This window comes from Lytechinus variegatus, chromosome 3, assembly GCF_018143015.1.
Source record: "Lytechinus variegatus isolate NC3 chromosome 3, Lvar_3.0, whole genome shotgun sequence".
In the NCBI taxonomy this organism is placed as follows: domain Eukaryota; kingdom Metazoa; phylum Echinodermata; class Echinoidea; order Temnopleuroida; family Toxopneustidae; genus Lytechinus; species Lytechinus variegatus.
The window spans coordinates 10751755-10771464 of record NC_054742.1 but is presented as its reverse complement, the minus strand read 5'-3'; the positions used below and the strand labels follow the sequence as shown (position 1 = coordinate 10771464).

The following is a 19710-nucleotide window of genomic DNA, read 5'->3' as shown; positions in this document are numbered from 1 at the left end:
TTCCCGTCTTCCACCAACTTGTACACTCAATCTTTGTGGAGCTTATTACGAGTATTTAATTCAAGTAGCATCTTTTTCAAAAGTGTGTTTTGTGCAATAAATTGTTTTTGATACCAGGTGTGACTTAATAAATTGCCCTTTTGTACTTTATGGCTGTGATAGTGGAAATAAGAGTTAAAAAAAACGATGATTATCTAACTCCAGCTAAATCGACTTCACTAAATGCCTTTTGCATTTAGTTTATGAGCACACAGTTTTGCCTTTGACCCATGCAGTTTTGTGATGATATTGAGATATCCAACAAATTTTTATTGAAAGTAGCACGAATTGGATAATAACCAGTCATTGAGTAATTGCTGTTCATGGCCCTGGAACCATTGCATACTTTTTGTATCATTTTCATGAAATTATTAATCAATTATAAGCTTTGACACTCTTGACAGTGTTCTTTTTAATTGCTACCCCAACATTTTTTGATGTTTTTAATTTACTTATATTATTGTATTTGTTTATGATAAATAGTGTTAAAGTCTCCATTTATTATTTTTTTATTTTTTTTCAAATTGTTTTAGCCCAGTCAAGCTGTAGCTTGGCAAAGGAAATCAGGGTCAGTCTACCCTAATCAGGGTCAATCTACTATGAGTGGCTTCCTACCAAAGTATTTTGAACTTGTCCAGATTATGTAGAAAGCCTGAGCAAAGTAACTGAACCAGGTTGCTCTTTGTTCTATCAATCTGGCCAAATTAACTTGATCAGCACATTATAGTTTGTTATATTTCCTTATAATAAACCAAAGTGAATATTTCTTTCAGCTTCCTGGAGTTTGGGAAGATGTAAGGATCACTATTAATCGTCCTGGTGAGATCCCAACACAGAGCGTATGTGGTAATACTATTCCTCAAGATGACCTTCTTGTTACATCCTTGCCATCAGGAAGCAGGTAAATACATTCAATTCAGATTTATTTGATATTCGTGTACTGGCTATTTAGTAGTTGATTCTTTAGTTCTTTAGTATCTTTATATCTTTTTCTTTATTATATTTAATGCATGAGGCAGCAGCATTCTCGTGTTTGTTTAACTTGTTTTTCTGGGTACCAGTGACTGCCAGGAAAGTCTGGCTGGCAACCAGGGATAGGCTAGTGGACTGCCAGGAGACACTGAATAGGGGGTGCCTTGGTTAGCTACTCAGGGTACCGGCTCTTTTTCTTGAGCACCCATATTAAATGGCTACAGAAACACAGAACGAAACACACTCTCAAGGCTTTCCAAGAGGGGGGGGGGGAATGATGAGCCACAGGTTGATCTTGATGCCTACAAGAAACGTCTCAGACCAAGGAATTCATCCAATGTTTCTGTGTGCCCAGTTTGCTGGTGTGGAAGGGTGTTTTGGCAGCTTCTGAGGCAGCAGAGAAGGGTTCTGCTTGGATTTGGACCAAGTATGTCCAAAGGAAGAGGGTAAACAGCAATTAAGCAATATTTTTCTTGTCGTTTATTTCTTTCTTTCTTCCTTTTTTTTCTGTTACCAGTGGGGAAGGTAGTGCTTTGCACTGCTGGCCCACAACCAAGAGGTAGTATTTTTTCTAACAGGCCGAAACTCCCAGTGACTGTGGAAAATAATTGAGGAGTCCCCCTGGTAATGCATGAATGATCCTGCTGTCATAATTACAATTTATAAATAAATTATATGTTTATTTCCAGACATGTTGTCTTGAGTAATCCAGTGTGTCTTGAGACTGGGAAGACATATACTATCCGAGTAGACTTCACACGATACAGCTCTGATAACCAGGACAGCAATGCACAAATTCTACTTGACTCAGTAAGTAATGATAATAATGATATTGATGGTGTAATTTTATGAAGCGCACACACACCGTCCGAAGATGCTCATGGCACTATTCTAGCAGCAGTTCAGTTGTATATAGTATACTCAGACAAATTACAAATAAATATTTTAACAAATTTCTACAAATCGATGTTAAATTGCATAGTAGAAAAGGTACAATCTTTACCTCGAATACAGTTTTGCACCACTCAACATAATTCCTAGCTACACCCTGATGGGGCCTGGTGCCCTCCTGCTTGCTGCTCCATTCACCAACAATTTAAGGGACAAGCCTGGTCAGCTCACTACTCACAGAAATTGTAAATAAGCCTTAAAGGGCACCAGCCTCCAAAAGAAAGCAAGTGAGACCAGACCAGATAATCCTCCCAGAATATCACTGAAATCCTCTATAGCACTCATGTTTATGTAACTGACCAAAAATATTAGTGGAGAAATAAGAGAGATCCTGAATAAACTTATATTCCAATTGGAATATTTGACTAGGCTCTGTCAATATCTTTTTTCCAGCAATATTAATAGCTGCCTGAGATATATATAAGGCCTACAAAACATCCAGTATTTTTTTTTAAATAGTTGGCCATGTGTCTTTCTAACTTATTTATCCATCACATTGATCCATCAGAGATGATAGAATTTCTATGTCAAAGTCATGTTGGTGTTTATTGTTAGCCTCATCATTGTGACTATCATTTGTACACCAAGGGTGTGATTATTCTTTATTGTCTCATCGTTTGTAGTTGGTTGTGATGCCAAGGGCTACCATCTATCCCATCTTCCAAGGACCAGATCCAATTGAGCAATACCGTCGTGAGCAATGGGAATATTATCGTTGTGGAGAAGCTCACATGGCTGCTCACCATGCAACTCTATCTGATATCTGTAAAGAGCTCATGTTCAGCATGTCTGCACTTGCCTTTGATGGTGCACTTCGTAAGTCACTTCATGATCCTTGTCTTTGAATATGATATCTTTAATAATAGAGAAATGGTCCAGAATGCAATTCTCCTTATTGTTTCTAAATATTAACTTAATAGAAATGAAAGTGATGAGTATGACTGTTTGGTTTATTGGCCTGAATGCTTAACTAAAGAAAGTGCGTTTCAAGCCCTTTTCTTGCTATTTGCTTGAAAATGTTCATTGAAAAAAATTGCAATTCCTTGTTAGAAAGAATTGTGTTGGTCAGTATGGCTTTGATTTCCTTGAATGTATTTAACATGACTGCTAGTGTTGAAACCAAATGCAATTCTCAATAAGAGCAAAAATAACAGAAGCAAATGCATTGTTTTGTAAGTAATTACTTGGGCATTCTGCTTGCCTTTAGCTAGCATTTGATGTTTGTTTCAACAAGAGCAGACTCAGCATTACAAACAATTCAAATATAAGTTTGAATGGCACATTGAATGAATTGCCATTTGAATGTTGACTGATCTCATGTTTATATTTCCAGCTTGCCAATGTGATCCAGCTGGCTCACTGAGCAACATATGTGATGAGACTGGTGGACAATGTCAGTGTAAACCCAATGTGATTGGCCGTACATGCAATCAGTGTGCTCCTGGAACATATGGCTTTGGGCCTGAAGGATGTACTCGTAAGTAAACCCATTCTTAATCCTCCTGATAAGCATTTCATTAACATCAAGTTGTCAGATCTGAAGATTTTTATTGATTATGAAAGGCTTAAAAGCACAGGTCTGTGACTGTTGGTAACTGCCTGATGATAAAATTCTCCCCTAATGGATTTGCACAAAGTACATTTCAGGTTGTGTGCAGTCAGAAGCTTAGTAAACAGGGTAGCAACAACATTTGTCCAGAAAAAAATTGAGCTAAAAGTGTTTTCACGTTTTTGTTTACTGAATTAATTCTGCATGGAGACTATTAATCCTCTAATATTTTCTTTGATTTTTTGCATTCCGTTTTGCATCATTGACACTGATAGTTATTTTGTAAAGGTTAAGAATGATAGCTATCAGAAAGATTAGCTGATGCAATGATGAAGGAGAAACTTCATTTTAGAGAAACTATTATAGTTGTCAAATGTAATTGTACAAATGTTCAATTTTGCAACATTCACATGCAAATGTTTAAACTGTTATTCCTTACATCCATATGTTTAGTCCTCTTCAATTCATCATGTGAGGATCTTGGTTGTCAATAAATTGGTGTAAATTTTTATTCGTCCATGTAGTTTTCAAAGGACTATTTCTAATGAATTAGGGACTTTTTTTTAACATTGTCAGTGTAATCTCTCTTTCTATACCCCTTTCTATAGCTTGTAACTGTGATGGAACTGGTTCATTGAATGAGTTCTGTAATCAGCTAACAGGTCAGTGCCCCTGCAGACCCAATACATATGGACAGCAATGTAATGAATGCCAACCAGGGTACTGGAACTTCCCTAACTGTCAACGTTGTAATTGCAATGGACACGCTGACCTTTGTGATCCACGTACAGGAGAGTGTATTGATTGCCAAAGCAACACCGCTGGATTTGAATGTGAAAGGTACATGTAGGAAGAAAACAAGCACAGAGCATGACCCGGCACTGATTTCTTTGTATATAAGTTCTCATGATATTATGATGCCAGTGTATGAGGAATATAGATATGGTCTGAATTTTTGAAAAGATATTTCTTATTCTAGTTGTGGAATCTCTTAAAGTACTCGGTAAAATGAATCCACCTTTGTTTTTGTAGAAATTATTTACATACCACCTATTGTTGCAGTATAGGTATAACATTACGTTAAGGACATGATTAATTTATTAATTTGTAAATGAGTTGGATTGACCCCGACAGCCTGGTTGTATGCCATAGAACGATAATGAAACATAATCTTGAATGTCATTTTGTTTATGTAATCAGATGCAAGCGAGGTTACTATGGGGATCCCACAAGAGGCTCCGCATTGCCATGTCAGGCATGTCTTTGTCCGGGAGGAGCTGGTAGCGGGAATCAATTTGCTGAGACTTGCCAACTAGACCAGGGAACTCAAACTGTTCAGTGTGATTGTTTTGCTGGATACACAGGTATGAAGCCATACTCAATTTGATATATCCCATCTTACAGGATACATGATGTGGAAAGAGACCAAGTTATTTACTATTCAAATAATTAGACACACAGATGTAATATAGTATGCTAGTCCTAGTATTCCACCATACACAAAACATTGGAGGTTGCTAGAATGCAGCTATATTTGGTAGAGAATTTTGGAATAGAAATTTAGTTAGGTGCATAAATCATGATGAATTTAAAATGTATTCAAATACAATTAGACCCTATATGCTGTTCATCATGGCTATTTGGGGAAAAAAACACCAATCGGCTGTAAAGATTAGGTTGAATAAATAACATTTCTTTGAGTATAGTTTCCTGTATGAATTGTCAGTGTCGGTGAATAAATATATAAATGGAAAATTCTGTTTTGTTCTTTATTCACTTGATGTAAATGTTCTGAGATAAAGTCATTTGCTCCTTACCTCACCTTTTATGTTGTTTGTTTGATCAGGTATCCGCTGTGATCAGTGTGATAATAACTACTTTGGAAACCCAACTGAACCCAGAGGTGTTTGTAACCTGTGTAACTGTAATGGTAATACTCTATCTAGTACACCAGGCAACTGTGATGCAAGGACTGGACGATGTTTGAAATGTCTTTATAACACTGCTGGTTTCAACTGTGAAGAATGTGCCCCAGGATTCTATGGGGATGCAATCCAACGAACATGCAGAGGTATGCATATTACTTCTTAGTCCACTTTTAAAATTTTATTCCACTTCATTGTTGTGATATCATTTTTGTCTTCAGAGAACACTGCCTACTATGAACTGATGTATAGAAATATGTATGAAGATGTATATTTAAAAAATCTGACATTTCTATATATATTTTTTCATGAATGAAATTCCTTTCATGTAAGGAATTTTTGTAAGAGACATACATTTATTATACACTCCAGAGGCTAAAAAGATTACTATTCAAACAAACTTTGCAATGTCTTCTAACAGACATTCTGTCACTTATTGTTGATAAAAATGATGAGCTCTCGTAGATGTTGTTCTTGGAGATATTACACGGATTACAAGAAAATTGGAAATGAAATTTGTTAAAAATTTTGCTGGGGGGGGATGAGTGAAGAATGGTGTGATTGATAAAGAAGTTCTGTTTTCTCCTCTGTAGATTGCCAATGTAACGTCCTTGGAACTGACCGTTCACAGTGTGACCTTGATAATAACTGTGGTGTTTGTGACCCTGTCTCTGGTCAATGTCCATGTCTACCTAATGTACTTGGTCAACAGTGTGACCGCTGTGCTCAAGACCATTGGAAGTTGGCCAGTGGTACCGGATGTGAGGCATGCAATTGCTGTTCATATGGAGCTGTCTCATCAAGATGTGATGAGGTAAGATGCTGAGAGATTTACCTGCTCTTGTTTGAATTATATCAGATAATCTTGTAAATGATTAGATATTTATGATTGATAATTACATTGGAAGCTTGTGGCTCCCTCAAGATAAGCACAGCTTGCATAATAAGTACTATCATATTTGATTTTACCATCCAGTGATGGAGACCATGGTCTAAATGTTTGACATCAACAGCCAATTGATATAAAGAATTCCAAATTTACCGTCAAGCTTAATTAGAAAAATATATCAAACGTTGTCCTTTATGAAAAAAGTTGAAGTCATTCTTTGATGTCCTTTCTTTATTGTTTTTTTTATTTCTCATTGTACATATGTCTGATTGTGTTCAAAAATTGATTAAGATAGAATTTAAATGAAAAAATATTCAAAGTATGCGAAATAAGCAGTATGTTGTAGCAATTTTATATTTCATTTCTTTGTACACAAAATCCTGTAAAATGCCTTTTTTGCGGGAATGTTCATTTGCAGAATTTGCTGTGACTTTACATCCCCGTGCATCCATTTTTCATACACCTGGTACCAAATGATTTACAAGATGTAATGAGAAAATCATGAATTACACTTGATGAACTTTATTCATTCTTCCTATTTTTATTTGACTGGGTTTTTTTTATGTTGCAGTTCACTGGTCAGTGTGCCTGTAGGTCTGGCTTTGGTGGAAGGGAGTGCTGTGACTGTGAAGCTAACTTTTGGGGAGATCCTAGGGAAGGATGCTATGGTAAGCTACAGTCTGTCCATTTTGAATTAGACAAACAAGATAGAGCAAAAGGTGTAATCACATGAACTAGTAATGAATTTTATGTTTGATATATTGGATCTTGTATAAGAAAATATATCTATTTTTATACAGTCATGGCATTTGGCAAATTTATCTTATTTTCTTAATCATGATTCTTTAATTGGAAGAAATAAGAGTATACAAATATGCAATCAATATACTGCCCCTTCCATTCATGATCATTGTGATATGAAATGATTGGCAGACTGTAGACCTTTTGCAAAGTATTGTATCGATATGCATACTATTTCCTTGTGGTAGAGTTTAACAAGGCTTTTTATTCTGATTCCGGCCCCCCCCCCTTTAATTCATTCTTACAAGAGATTATATTGATATTGATATTACAGAATGTGACTGTGATCCTCAAGGATCTGCTACCAGCCAATGTGAACGAGGTACAGGACAGTGTGTATGTCTACCTGGTGTGACAGGATATAGATGTGACCAGTGTGCCCGTGGTACTACTGGAGAATTACCACGTTGTGAACCCTGTGGAGAGTGCTTTGATGAGTGGGATCGTATCATTCTTCTTCTTAGGAGTAAGTTCATAATCATTTAATATTGCTATTTTAAGTGTATGTGCATGGAATTCTGTTGGAAAAATCATATTTGAAGGAAAGTGACAGACTTCAAACGTGTGATGAAGGAATATGTATGTCTAACATAATGGTGATTTTTTTTTACCTGATTGTGAAGATAGTATGAATTGAGCAACCAGAGGCCCAAAGGCTTAACATCATCTCTGAAGGACCTTGTAGTATAGATGAATGACAAAGGGCACTAACGTATTAACTGTTTCCCGGCCATAGACATAATTCCTCATGTGCCACACTGGGTTTAGAGTGCAATGTTTAGATGGGTTTCACATGGATTATGCTCATTCAACTCACAGTAACTCTTGATTGGTGTATTGCAAATAAAATACACTTTACAATGTGATATGTAGACTAGGATATGTAGACTAGGTCAGTTTTGTCTGAGGTAAAGAGTTAAGTGTAATGGAACCCAAGTCATTAGAGGATTGCATTACCATGGCTCTAGGACTGAGCCAATATGCCTCATTATATTAAAAAATACAATCATAACTGTTAGATAATAGTATATTCAGTTTAAATTCTGAAAGTTGTTTAAATTTATAAGCTTTCTCTTCTATGCTTCATTCTGTGTAAATGATTTACAGAGTTATTGATTTTGAAACGACATCAAAACTTTGTACTAAAACTGAGAAAATATATAATCTTTCATTCTAGTAATTCGTGCTAACATCTGTGTTTTGATTGTCCCATCACACATGTAATTAAAGGCCAAGTCCACCCCAGAAAAAACATTGATCTGAATAAGTAGAGAAAAATCAAACAAGCATAACGCTAAAAATTTCATCAAAATTGGATGTAAAATAAGAAAGTTATGACATTTTAAAGTTTTGCTTATTTTTCACAAAACAGTTATATGCACAACTCTGTGACATGAAAATGAGTCAGTCAATGATGTCCCTCACTTACTATTACTTTTGTTTTTATTGTTTGAATTATACACTATTTCATTTTTACAGATTTGACAATAAGGACCAACTTGACTGAATCATATAGTATTACACAAGGCTAATTCCACATGTTCAGAGAGGAATTATTTGTTGTTACTTGACAATGAGGAGAAGATTAGAATATTTTTATATTTAGTATAGTAAGATACAAAAGTAATAGTGAGTGGATGACGTCATCAGTTTACTCATTTGTATACCAACTAAAATGTGCATATAATTGTGTGGTGAAGTTAAGCAAAACTTTAGAATGTCATTACTTTCTTATTTTACATCCAATTTTGATGAATTTTTCAGTGTTATGCTTGTTGGATTTTTATCTTTTTATTCAAAACAACTTTTGTTGGGGTAGAGTTGGCCTTTAAAATAGAAAGTTGAGTTTCTATTAGTTTTCTGTAATTTTTTATTCATTTTTTTTCTTACAGATGAGACTTATGATTTGATCGCACGTGCACAAAACATCAAGGTATCTGGAGTATCTGGTGTCTATGATCGAGAGTTTAATCGTCTTGAAGATCTAGTAGAGTATGCCGAATCTTTGATCCGAGGTGCTCCCTCTGTCACAGAAAATGATGTAGTTAACATTCAGAGTGAACTGGATGATATCAGGTACAGTTTCAAAGCTTATACCATATATGACATTGAATAATTATATACAATACAAAGGAAAATATACAAAGTAGGTAAAATTTAATCATCACCAAATACTCTCCCATGACCATCATCATCATGACCTTCATTTTCACCATTATCACTGTCATCTTCATCATTATATAAATATTATCCTTCCTATATATATCATCCTTCCTAAATATAATGGAAATAATGTGAATGCTTGTAATATAAATTGTTTTTACTTTTTCCCACAACAGGAGTTTAACTGAACTTCTGTCCTATAGTAAACTTATTTTGTTGAAGTTATCCTATATAAGACCTTTGTCCAATCATAAATTTACATAAAATGCAAATGCCTGTACATCATATTTTCTTGTTCATCCATCAAAGTGTAACTTCGCTCTAACAAAATTCTTATTTATTAAAAGGAGAAAATCAAACAATCTTAATGCCTAAAATTTCATCAAAGTAAGACAGGTTGTACATTTTAAAGTTTTGTCTTATTCTATAAAAAAAATATATGCTCATCTTTGTTTGTATGGAAATGCAGGAAACAAGAATGTCACCTACTCACTATTTCTTTTTTATTTTATTATATGCTATATTAGATGTTCTAATTTTCTCCTTACTATGATGTGAAACGAGTTATTCCTCCTTCAAAATAAGGAATTGTCATTTTTGAAAACTATTGTGATTTTTATGAAGAGTCTGTCAAAATCTGCAAAAATTGGAATACTGTATAATTGAAACAATTAGATATAAAAGATATCGTGAGTAAGTGACATAATCAACTCATTTGCATGTCCCTGCTTTGTGTGTATAAGTACTTTGTAAAAAATAAGCATAATTTTAAAATGTCAACATTCTCATCTAACATCATTTTTATCAAACAATATTAAGCATTAAGCTTTTTTTCTATTTATTTTCAGAAATTTTTGTGGGGGAGTGGACTTGCCCTTTAACAAAACATTAAAATGTATGTCATCTTTTATATTTATATGATTGTTGAGCATTTTGACAAAGATAGAAATGAACTCATACTTTTTTTTAACAGAGATACTCTTGAACGTTACCATGAGGAAGTACTAGGGTTAGAAGATATGCAAAGGCGTACACGTGGCAACATTGCTCGCGCTAACCGTGAACTTGACCTACTGGAAAGAGAAGCTGATGAACTTAAAGCAGATGCTGAGAATTTACAGAGGGAAAGTTATGATTTTGGAACAGCAAATGTAGAAGGTATATATCTCATTGATAAGAGTTACTTTATTGGAATGTATTGTTTCTATTGTAATAAACATATAGTAGTGTCATTGTTAGTGAATGATATGGATGAATTTTAGTTGGAGAATAAAATGCTTCATATCAAACAAAGTGATATTTATTTCAAGAATCTTCAAAGTTAGAATGTGCCATATAACTTAGTTTCTACTCCAACATGAACAATACAATCTGTGTCAGCACATGGTTGAAGTAGAATTGATTGTGCTTTATTAATGAAGGTGCCATGAACAGCATCCTTAGAAGTCAAAACCTATCGCGTGCTGCTGAGGATCGTGTTGATGGAACCCAACCTACTCTAGACCAATCAGAAGCAGTTCGTCAAGAGGTAGAAAACTTGATTGGTGAAAGGAATGCTGCCCTTGAGCAAGAGAGACAAGGGTATCTGGATAGATTGGATGATGTGGATAATCAATTGACTGGATTAGAAGGACTTCTGACAGGACTCAATGAAAAGGTTTGATATCAATCTCTGCTTAACCAATTTGTGACAAGGAGTTATATGATGTCTTATTTGGTCAATATTCTTGTGATTAATAAAAAGTACACTTTTTGTTTCTATTCTTCATTTCTCTAGTTAATGTTGTTTTAATACTTCAAATGAGTTGAATTTTTAACAGGATTGAATTTGATGAATTTGGCAAAGTGCATGTGGAACTTTTGCTCTTTCTCATGTATTTTGCATAATTGTTAGTTTACTGCATCAAAAGTAAATGGACCATTTTGTTTCAAACAGCTCAATACTCATTTTGAACCTATGACAGGATGAAGGATTATTATCCTCTAAACTTTGAGTAACATATTGGTGCTAGTTTATGTAAAGCAATTTTTGCCAATTTATGGTCATTTGCTGGATTAATTCTGCAATATAAACAGGAATTGGCCAGACCATTCAATTCGAGAATGACCTGATGAATTGACAATTGTGGTATTTGTACTAGATCTGTGGGTCACCTGGAGATTCTTGTGATAATTGTGGAGGAGCTAGCTGTGGTCAATGTGGAGGACTGGGATGTGGAGGATCTGTACAGAAAGCAGAAGAAGCACACAGACGAGCAAGAGAAGCAGACCAGAAACTTGATCAGAAAGAAGAGGAGGCTAATAGCATGCTGGATGAGGTATCAACATTACAAAAAAAAATGAATTGTTCATTAGTTTAAGACTCATCACAATGAGTTACCTGTTATGCCAAAGTTTTATTTAGTCAAATACACAAGTTTAGTAGTCTGTTATTTGATGCTTAATGACTTGATGGTAATGATGACAGTGGTAGTGATGGTGGTGGCAGTGTTGGTGGTGGTGGTGATGATGATGATGACGATGGCAACAACAATGATGATGATGATGGTGATTTTGATGATGATGATGGTGGTGATTGATAATGAGGATTATTATGACTTTTGAAAATATTTTGAAAACACAATACAACAACATCAATGATTTTATATACAGTGGTATACCTCGGTAGGAGGATTTGTATGACAATTATGTAATAAGAAATATTTCGTCAATTTGGTTTATCTGATTAAGTGGTTATTGAATTGTTTTATTTTGGTCGTCGTAGATGATGCAAGCTAAAAACAAGACTGGTGAGGCACAGGAGTTAGCCCAACAAGCATATGATCTAGCACTCTTAGCTAAACAAGAAGCAGAAGAAGGACAAATCAACATCAAAGATCTCATCAAAAATATCACAGACTTCCTAGGACGAGTTAAATCAGAGCCTGAAGATGTTAGAATGCTTGTCAATGACACACTCAATACCAAGATTTCTCTTTCACCAGAAGAAATTGAAGGTAAATGTGAGACCTATCTATGTCAGTGCTACAATAATACTATTCCTGTAATATAGGTTGATTTAGTGGTATTATTGAATGAGTATTTGGAAATTGAAACTTAGAATTGTGATTATTGAAGAGAATCATGAGAATGAATGGCTTTATTAACACTCATACATAAACATGGAAACAAGTATGAATTAATTTATCAGCATCAGATCATCATGAGTGATATCTTTATTCAATGTCATGTACTTCAAAATGGACTATGTGTAAAATGTAGGATAAAGGTGTATCATTACAAAATGCAGTGATATTCTTGTAAATTTAAACAGACCTTGCGGAACAGATCGAAGATATTATTGCAACCTTGGAGAATATTGATGAGATCATCGCAGCTACTAGAGATGACCTTGAACGTGTCAATGACCTCAAAGAAAGAGCAGATGCTGCCAGGTAGTTTTCATTTATCACTTTTTTAGTGATGGTTATTTTTGTCTTGTTATTGCTTTCATGAACAACCAGGAACCATGATTATTAAACCTTTATAAGGGCCTATGTAATTTGTTGATTAACTGGACTTGTTATATTTTATGAATATGGACCAGATGACTGACTGCTTTCATGAATGAGGATTAATGCTCTTCCAAAGGGTACTAGTCCATCATCTTGTTTTTAAGAAATATAAGTAGATGATTAAACCATTGGAAAATCACTTTTGTCTTTCCCAGAGATCTTTCTATACCAATCATATCTTCTATTCTACCTTGATGGGGTTTCTTTACTTTGTTTATTATTTCTTGAAAATGAATTATTGAGCTCTACCCAAATCATGTTCAAATAATCTTCCAGGGCAGACATATATTCATATACCCAGATGGTCCCAGTTTCAAAGTCTTTCACAGCTTCAACACCTAATCTGAGTTTACTATATAAATGTTCCAATTCATATAATCGATAACTCAACACCTTGTGAGACATGTCCCAGGACCATACAGCCTTATTTTGGTGCTGTGCCTCTGTAAGAAACACCAACACCAAAAGTTTTACACTTAACTTGAAATAACCCATTTGCCAGATAGATTTTGACATAATGTTTTGTTGTTGTTTTGTACAGGGAGTTCGCTGAAGAAGTACTGGCTTCTGCTGAAGGTGTTAGACGTGCTTTAGATCAAGCTAGGGATGCACAGGATGTAGCTGATCAAGCAATCAGGAATGCTACCAAAGACATCAATGATGCACAAGATGCTCTTGTTCAGGTAAGGAACAATGGGCATGAACTAAACACATTTTCAGGCATTATAATCACTCATGGATTGTGCTTTATCACCAGTAGCAATCTGTAACATCTCATTTTTAATTATCACAATTGGTGATTGCAACGGGCAATTTGTAATGTGTCTTTGACAGGTATTCACCTCTTGCAATGTAGGTAACATGTTTTACTTTCCTTGACAGCATTGTATCATTGATTGATGCATCACAGTGCACAATGAATATTGTCAATCATGAAGTATATTAAATATGTCACAATTCAGATGATAGTCCACTGTAGTGATCATAAGCAGGAGTCAGTCACTACTTGCTGATCTATCAGCAAAGGTGATAGATTGAATCCATGGCCTTCCATTCATGGGGCAGACACTCTATGACTGAGCCACATTGACCAAAATAGGTTGTACAAAGAGCAATCTTTGTAGAAATTTAGTATGTAGATGTGTGTTAATTCAATGTGATACGATTGGATCCTTTTTCCTTTGATTTCTATATCCAGATTGAATCTGAAGCTGGCAATGCTAGAGATAAATCTGAAGGTCTTCTTAATGATATAGAAGATATGAAAGAGCAGCTAGAAGGTGTACAGCTCAAGGTCACAGATAACAAGGAAAAGGTCAACCAAGCTGTTAACTTGGCACAAATGGCTGAGAATCAAGCCCAAGATGCTGCAGGCGTAAGTAAAATGTTCAGTCATTGCTCATTGTAATGGTTCTATACCTTTGTAAGCTGGGGAATGAACTGACTAACTTCATTCAAACTAGATGGACTGCTCGCAGTAAAAATTTCGCACCAAACTTCTTAAATTTTCAAATAATGACTGGCATGATATTTGAAATCTTGTATCATTGCCATCTTTGAGTATCTCCTAGCTTTCATGCCTATGTCCACCGTAAGTGGTAACCTGAGGTTCCCAGGAGTGATGATGATCTGATTAGTTTTGGGGCATTAAGTGTAAAAGTCACAGAGGTGATGATATACATTTAATTATGTCATTCTCACAATAACTGAAGAATTACTTGAGGGAGGAACTATACACTTGATTCATGTATACATATTTGATGGACAATGATCCAATTAAATTCAGGGGTCATGAGGTCAAAGGTCGTAGTAGTAACATACCTGAAAATATTTCTTTCTTGCAACAATTGAAGAACTGTGTAAGGAATCCTTTTCAAACTTGTCTCCTGTATGCAATTTTTTAATGAACTGATTAACTCCTTTGGGTTGCAAGGTCAATGGTTACAGAGGTCATTATTGATCATTTTAGAAGTAAGGTGTGTAATATTGATAATTTTAGAAGTAAAAAAATATTTTCTTGATGTGGCAATGGTAGAGGCATAAATATGATTGCATGCAATGAGAATCCATTTAGTTTTGATTCTGATAAAATTGATTTTAGGATCATTAATACACAACAGATTTCATGCATGGATTAGCATAATTAATGCAATTTAGAAATGACATTGTTTTAAAAAAATTGATAATCAGTCGGTAATTAACAGTGCAACTTTTATGCTAGTTTTCATCACTGAGATCTTTTGCAGGGGAGGGGGGGGGGTGTATTTTAGAGGCCATTCATAATGCAAGCTATACTCCTTCTTTGTTGACAGAGAGTTGATGCTATTGAGCAAGACTTCAATCAAACATCCGATGAGGTCATGGCGAAGGTCGCTGAGGTCGATGAAGCTAAAGGTCGCGCAGATGATCTTTTCTTAAATGTCATTGCATTTGAAGAAAAGATCACTGAAGACTATGAAGAGCTTTTGGGTAAGTCATGAATAATGTATTCATTTACTATAGGCAAACAAGGATTAAATCTGTGAGCTGTCAAAATACCTTTCAGTAAGACTGCAGGTCCCTATGCTAATGAGCAGATAAGCCAGATTCATCCAAATCCTCTCATTCCTGAATAATCCTCCATGCAAAATTTTGTGAATCATGAGATTTTCTTTCTTTAAGAATTTACCTACTTTACTCTCAAGTCAAATGAAATATCTTTGCACAATTGGACAAAGTAAATGTTTCTTTTTCATATTGGTCATTTATTTTTTTATAAAATATTTTGATAAATGAGTGAATTTTAGGCCTGAAAATGTGCATCAAAACTGAATTTTCTTCCCCTTTGTTTTTTTTTTTGCAAATTGTGCAAAACTTTTTTAGTTTGAGCTTCAAAGATATCTATAGCACCACAAAGCTGAATTTATGTACTTTCTCACAATGTCAGCTTTAATATGTGGCACATTTTAATCGGTCAAGATCGCACTTTTCCCACAAAGGTACAAGACGAGATTTCTAAAATTTTGGAGTAGCATGAAATCTAGAGATCTGATTGGCTGGATAAGGCTTAAAAACAACAAGTGCGGCTAATTTGATGAGATTACCACATGGGTAGTGTGACCTTGCCAAGAACCCAGCCGTTGAGTGTGTGATCTCTTTGACCAATCAGAGCGCAGTATTCTTGTTTTCAAGCTGCTTAATGTACTTGGCCATTGAAAAGTGTGATCTTGACCTGGTTAAACCAATTCTTTTCTGAAACCTATACCATTTAAAGCATAGATATTCAGCTTTATCATGATCTAAAAATTATTTGAGCTCAAACAAAAATAAAGAGTAAAACAAAATTTTTTTGTCAGTTTGCAATAGTTTTTGTCAGCTCGCAATAGTTGATTATACAATGAGATAAGTATCATGTACCAGAACTTCTTTCGTGTGTTATGTTGTAATTCTACAAAAATCAGCATTCGCTTGGCGCTCGCATTAGATGACTGAGATATGCTCTTCATAAATTCCTCCAAAAAAGTCCTTAAAATGTTTCTGTTTGGAGTCACTACATATAAAAATTTCAGCTCGCTCTTTGCGCTCGCGTTATTTGATTAGTGAGATCAATCCTTTTGATGGCGCAGTCCTTAAGATGTCTTAGTAGGTTAGGTCAAGTACCTGGCTAGTGAGCATGCTCCACGCGCCCACATAAGTAACCTAAAATTTTTGCTGATGCCCCCCGATGCGACGATCCTAGGTACGCCGCTGTCTGTCAGTCATGCTTGTCCATGACGCAATGTCAATTTTCTTTTTTGTTTATCTTTAAACAGGTATGCAACAGACCTTTAACAACAACAATGCCACCCTACACGACCTAACAGCCGAAATCAATGCATTGAATATGAAAATGATGCAGATACTACAAGATATACAAGAAAAGGCAGCTTACTATAGGAGCTGCACAGAGAGTCCTACACCCCCATAAAAGAAATCCATATTGTTAAAATAATGATAAAATTGCTCTTCTCATAAAAAAAAATTGTAGCACATAGTCATCAAACACCTCTTAAATAGTTCAGTAGTTATTGACTCAGTTCAGGACTCATTCATATTACCTTTGTTGGTTATATAGTTGGATTACATCTGATTATATTAGGTTGAGATAAGATGTGATAAATACATAGTATTCATGTCATTCATTTTCCCATTCTCCAAACTTTTGAATGCAATTTCATATGAACATTGAAGAGTGATAAAATGGTTCATTTATGGATCTATTCCTTCCAACCATTGAGAAATAATAGAGTCTGATTTCCAATTTAAAGCCTTCACTGGCGCACTCTAGAGGCATTATTCCTTATTCTTACTTGATATCAACTAAAAGTTACACACCTACTCTAAAATAAGACCATTATAGTGTGCTATATCATTCAATTTTCTGCAGAGTAAAGTTTTCTACCTTTGATGTAGGATAAGAGGCTACACTGAATGTATTTTGATAAAATGGTGTATTTTTTACTTTACATATTTTATGCTTAAATAAATGTAGATTCATATCAGCATCAGTGTTGGTTGTGTTTGTATTTTTACACATTTCTATCAAAAGCAAGACTTCATAGATATAGAGATGATTGATTTATATGACTAGGTATTTTCACTATGGTGCTCAGTAAGTTATTTGCATTTTACTGTTTTTTTTGCAGATTAAGATAATACCTTTTACTATATTCCCACAACTCACTGTACATTTATTGTTGATAGTTCAGGAAAAAAAAGAAAATTATCTTTGGTGAATTGGTTGTATATGAAATGGTTTTCTATTGGACAAATTATTGGTAATGTATATCAAGATGACAGAGGCTGGGTACAAGCCCCTACCACCAAATTGTCATCCTGATATTGTTCAATCTCCAATGTTGATTTACTTCAGCATGATTAAAACTTGCATGAAAATTAAGTAATGTCACTGCCATATTTATTCCCTCTCACCCTATCTAATCAGTGATACCTTATTCTAACCTTGATAGATTCATGAAATGGATAATGTCTTAAGATAACAAATAATCATGGTTTAAATTTTGAGTGTTTTTTTTAGTTTAATGTACAAAACAGAATGTTGGAGTAAATGTGAACATTTTTGAAGTTTGTATACATAATAATAACTATTTAATCAGTAGATATCAATTCATAGATCTAAGTTTCTAATTTCTGTACAGAATTTGAAAATACCAGTCAGTTTAATGCAAAATGACATTATCGAATGTTGTTTGAAAATATTTGTGTATGTATTATATGGTATAATGCGATTGGGTGCTTATAATATGTAGTTTGTTTATTTACTTGTTGGTATCATATCTGTTATCTATTTATGTTTGACTCTAGGATTAGATTTTCCATGTTTGAGTACTTTCTTTTCTAATTTATCCATTCTTTATCTCAGTGCCTGATCATGCTGAATACATATTTCCCAGCAATTGGAGTAAAACAATCAGAATTAGATATGATTGGATTCCTAATAATTTACAAAGACACAATGGATATCACACAGACTTTTAGAGAATAATATTGTGTATCATCAGAGAGGCTTAGTCAGATATCGGTACTGCTAAGATAATTTCTCATCTAATCATTTGAATTTTATCTCTTTAATGTTCTCATAAAATATCTTTTGGGGAAAGATGATCTCTTGCCCTCTCACTTTAATGCAGTATCATGTTCATTCTATTCCTTGGTTAGATAGATATATGTGAATCCATATTTTTTTTTGGAAATCACTGGCTTCCATGTGTTATTACTAATTAGAATGGGCTTTCATACTGGCTTGCAACAAGGATATTCATAACTATGCAACAGTTTTTAGTTTTCTATCAAGAAAATTAAATTAATTCATGTATCTGGCAAATTTTTAATAAACCCTTTTCATGTAAATAAACTGATCTGTGTATTTATTTTTCTTTATGAGTATGCATGAATTAAGAGTGAGTGAATTTTAAATTGATCATTCTTCAATACTAAAGGAGGTAAAGTTATCAAAGAAAGTGAGAAAGCGGATGAACGCTGTCAACTTCGCACCTTCTTGTATAACTACACAATCACATTTCATTGGATCCTTAAAACAAATACAAATCTGGGTATGAACTGGAAGATCAGAATTTTTTTATATATATTTGATCATTCAGATATATATGTGCAGTTCGTCCCACAAAACTGACAGTATTCATGATTTATCATATCTGAACTTCAAATACAATAGACAAATTACCCATGATTGTAAAGCTTAGAGTCCCTTTTTTCCAATTTGGTATAACCTTTGATTGTTCTTCATTCACAGCTAAAGTGAAAACGATTTGAAGAAATGATACCAAGATAGTTGCTTGGCAGACATCCAAATTTCAAAGGGAAAAATGTAATTCAATGAAATATTATGCAACGTAATGCGATATAATTTATTATGCTCTTAATAATCCTTATACATGTATTACGTTAAGATATAAATGTTAAGCGCTTAGAAATTATTGGGATAAGTGCTATATAAATGTACATTAATATTATTATTCAAAATTAAGTTCCACGACTTGTTTTTTTTTAATTTACACACCCATTAAACAAAAAGGCCAAAGAATAACATACCTTCGTTCTAAAAGTATATACTTGTTTTCCGTAAATTTAATGAGACTTTATGGATTGCTTACCATAGCTACGGCAGGGTAAACACACAAATTTGTGTATTCATGATTGTCAACAAAAGTGTTTAGTAAGTCCAGCTTGTAAAATATCTTAATTTGATAAATTTTTGATTAAGCATTATAAAAATTAAAACAAAAACGGTACCTTGTTATTGCTTGACCATTTTCTTTTAGGTATCTTATTCATAGGCGGATGCAGAGGCCCCCCCCCCACTGGCGG

At 34.3% G+C, this 19710-nt stretch overlaps 1 protein-coding gene across 1 annotated transcript; it reads left to right on the top strand.

Moving 5' to 3' along the window:
* Positions 1 to 812: 812 nt before the first annotated feature.
* On the top strand, positions 813 to 18736 carry LOC121410199 (laminin subunit beta-1-like; the record flags this gene model as incomplete). The annotated part of the gene is given in 20 exon segments (XM_041602126.1): positions 813 to 940; positions 1701 to 1821; positions 2586 to 2778; positions 3296 to 3439; positions 4120 to 4351; positions 4712 to 4875; positions 5358 to 5582; positions 6030 to 6250; positions 6897 to 6993; positions 7401 to 7592; positions 9019 to 9202; positions 10263 to 10447; positions 10711 to 10946; positions 11431 to 11607; positions 12054 to 12285; positions 12603 to 12723; positions 13385 to 13526; positions 14042 to 14218; positions 15156 to 15312; positions 16635 to 18736. Coding segments are annotated over 20 exon segments (3483 nt in total), but the record flags the coding sequence as incomplete, so codon positions are not given.
* Positions 18737 to 19710: the final 974 nt, after the last annotated feature.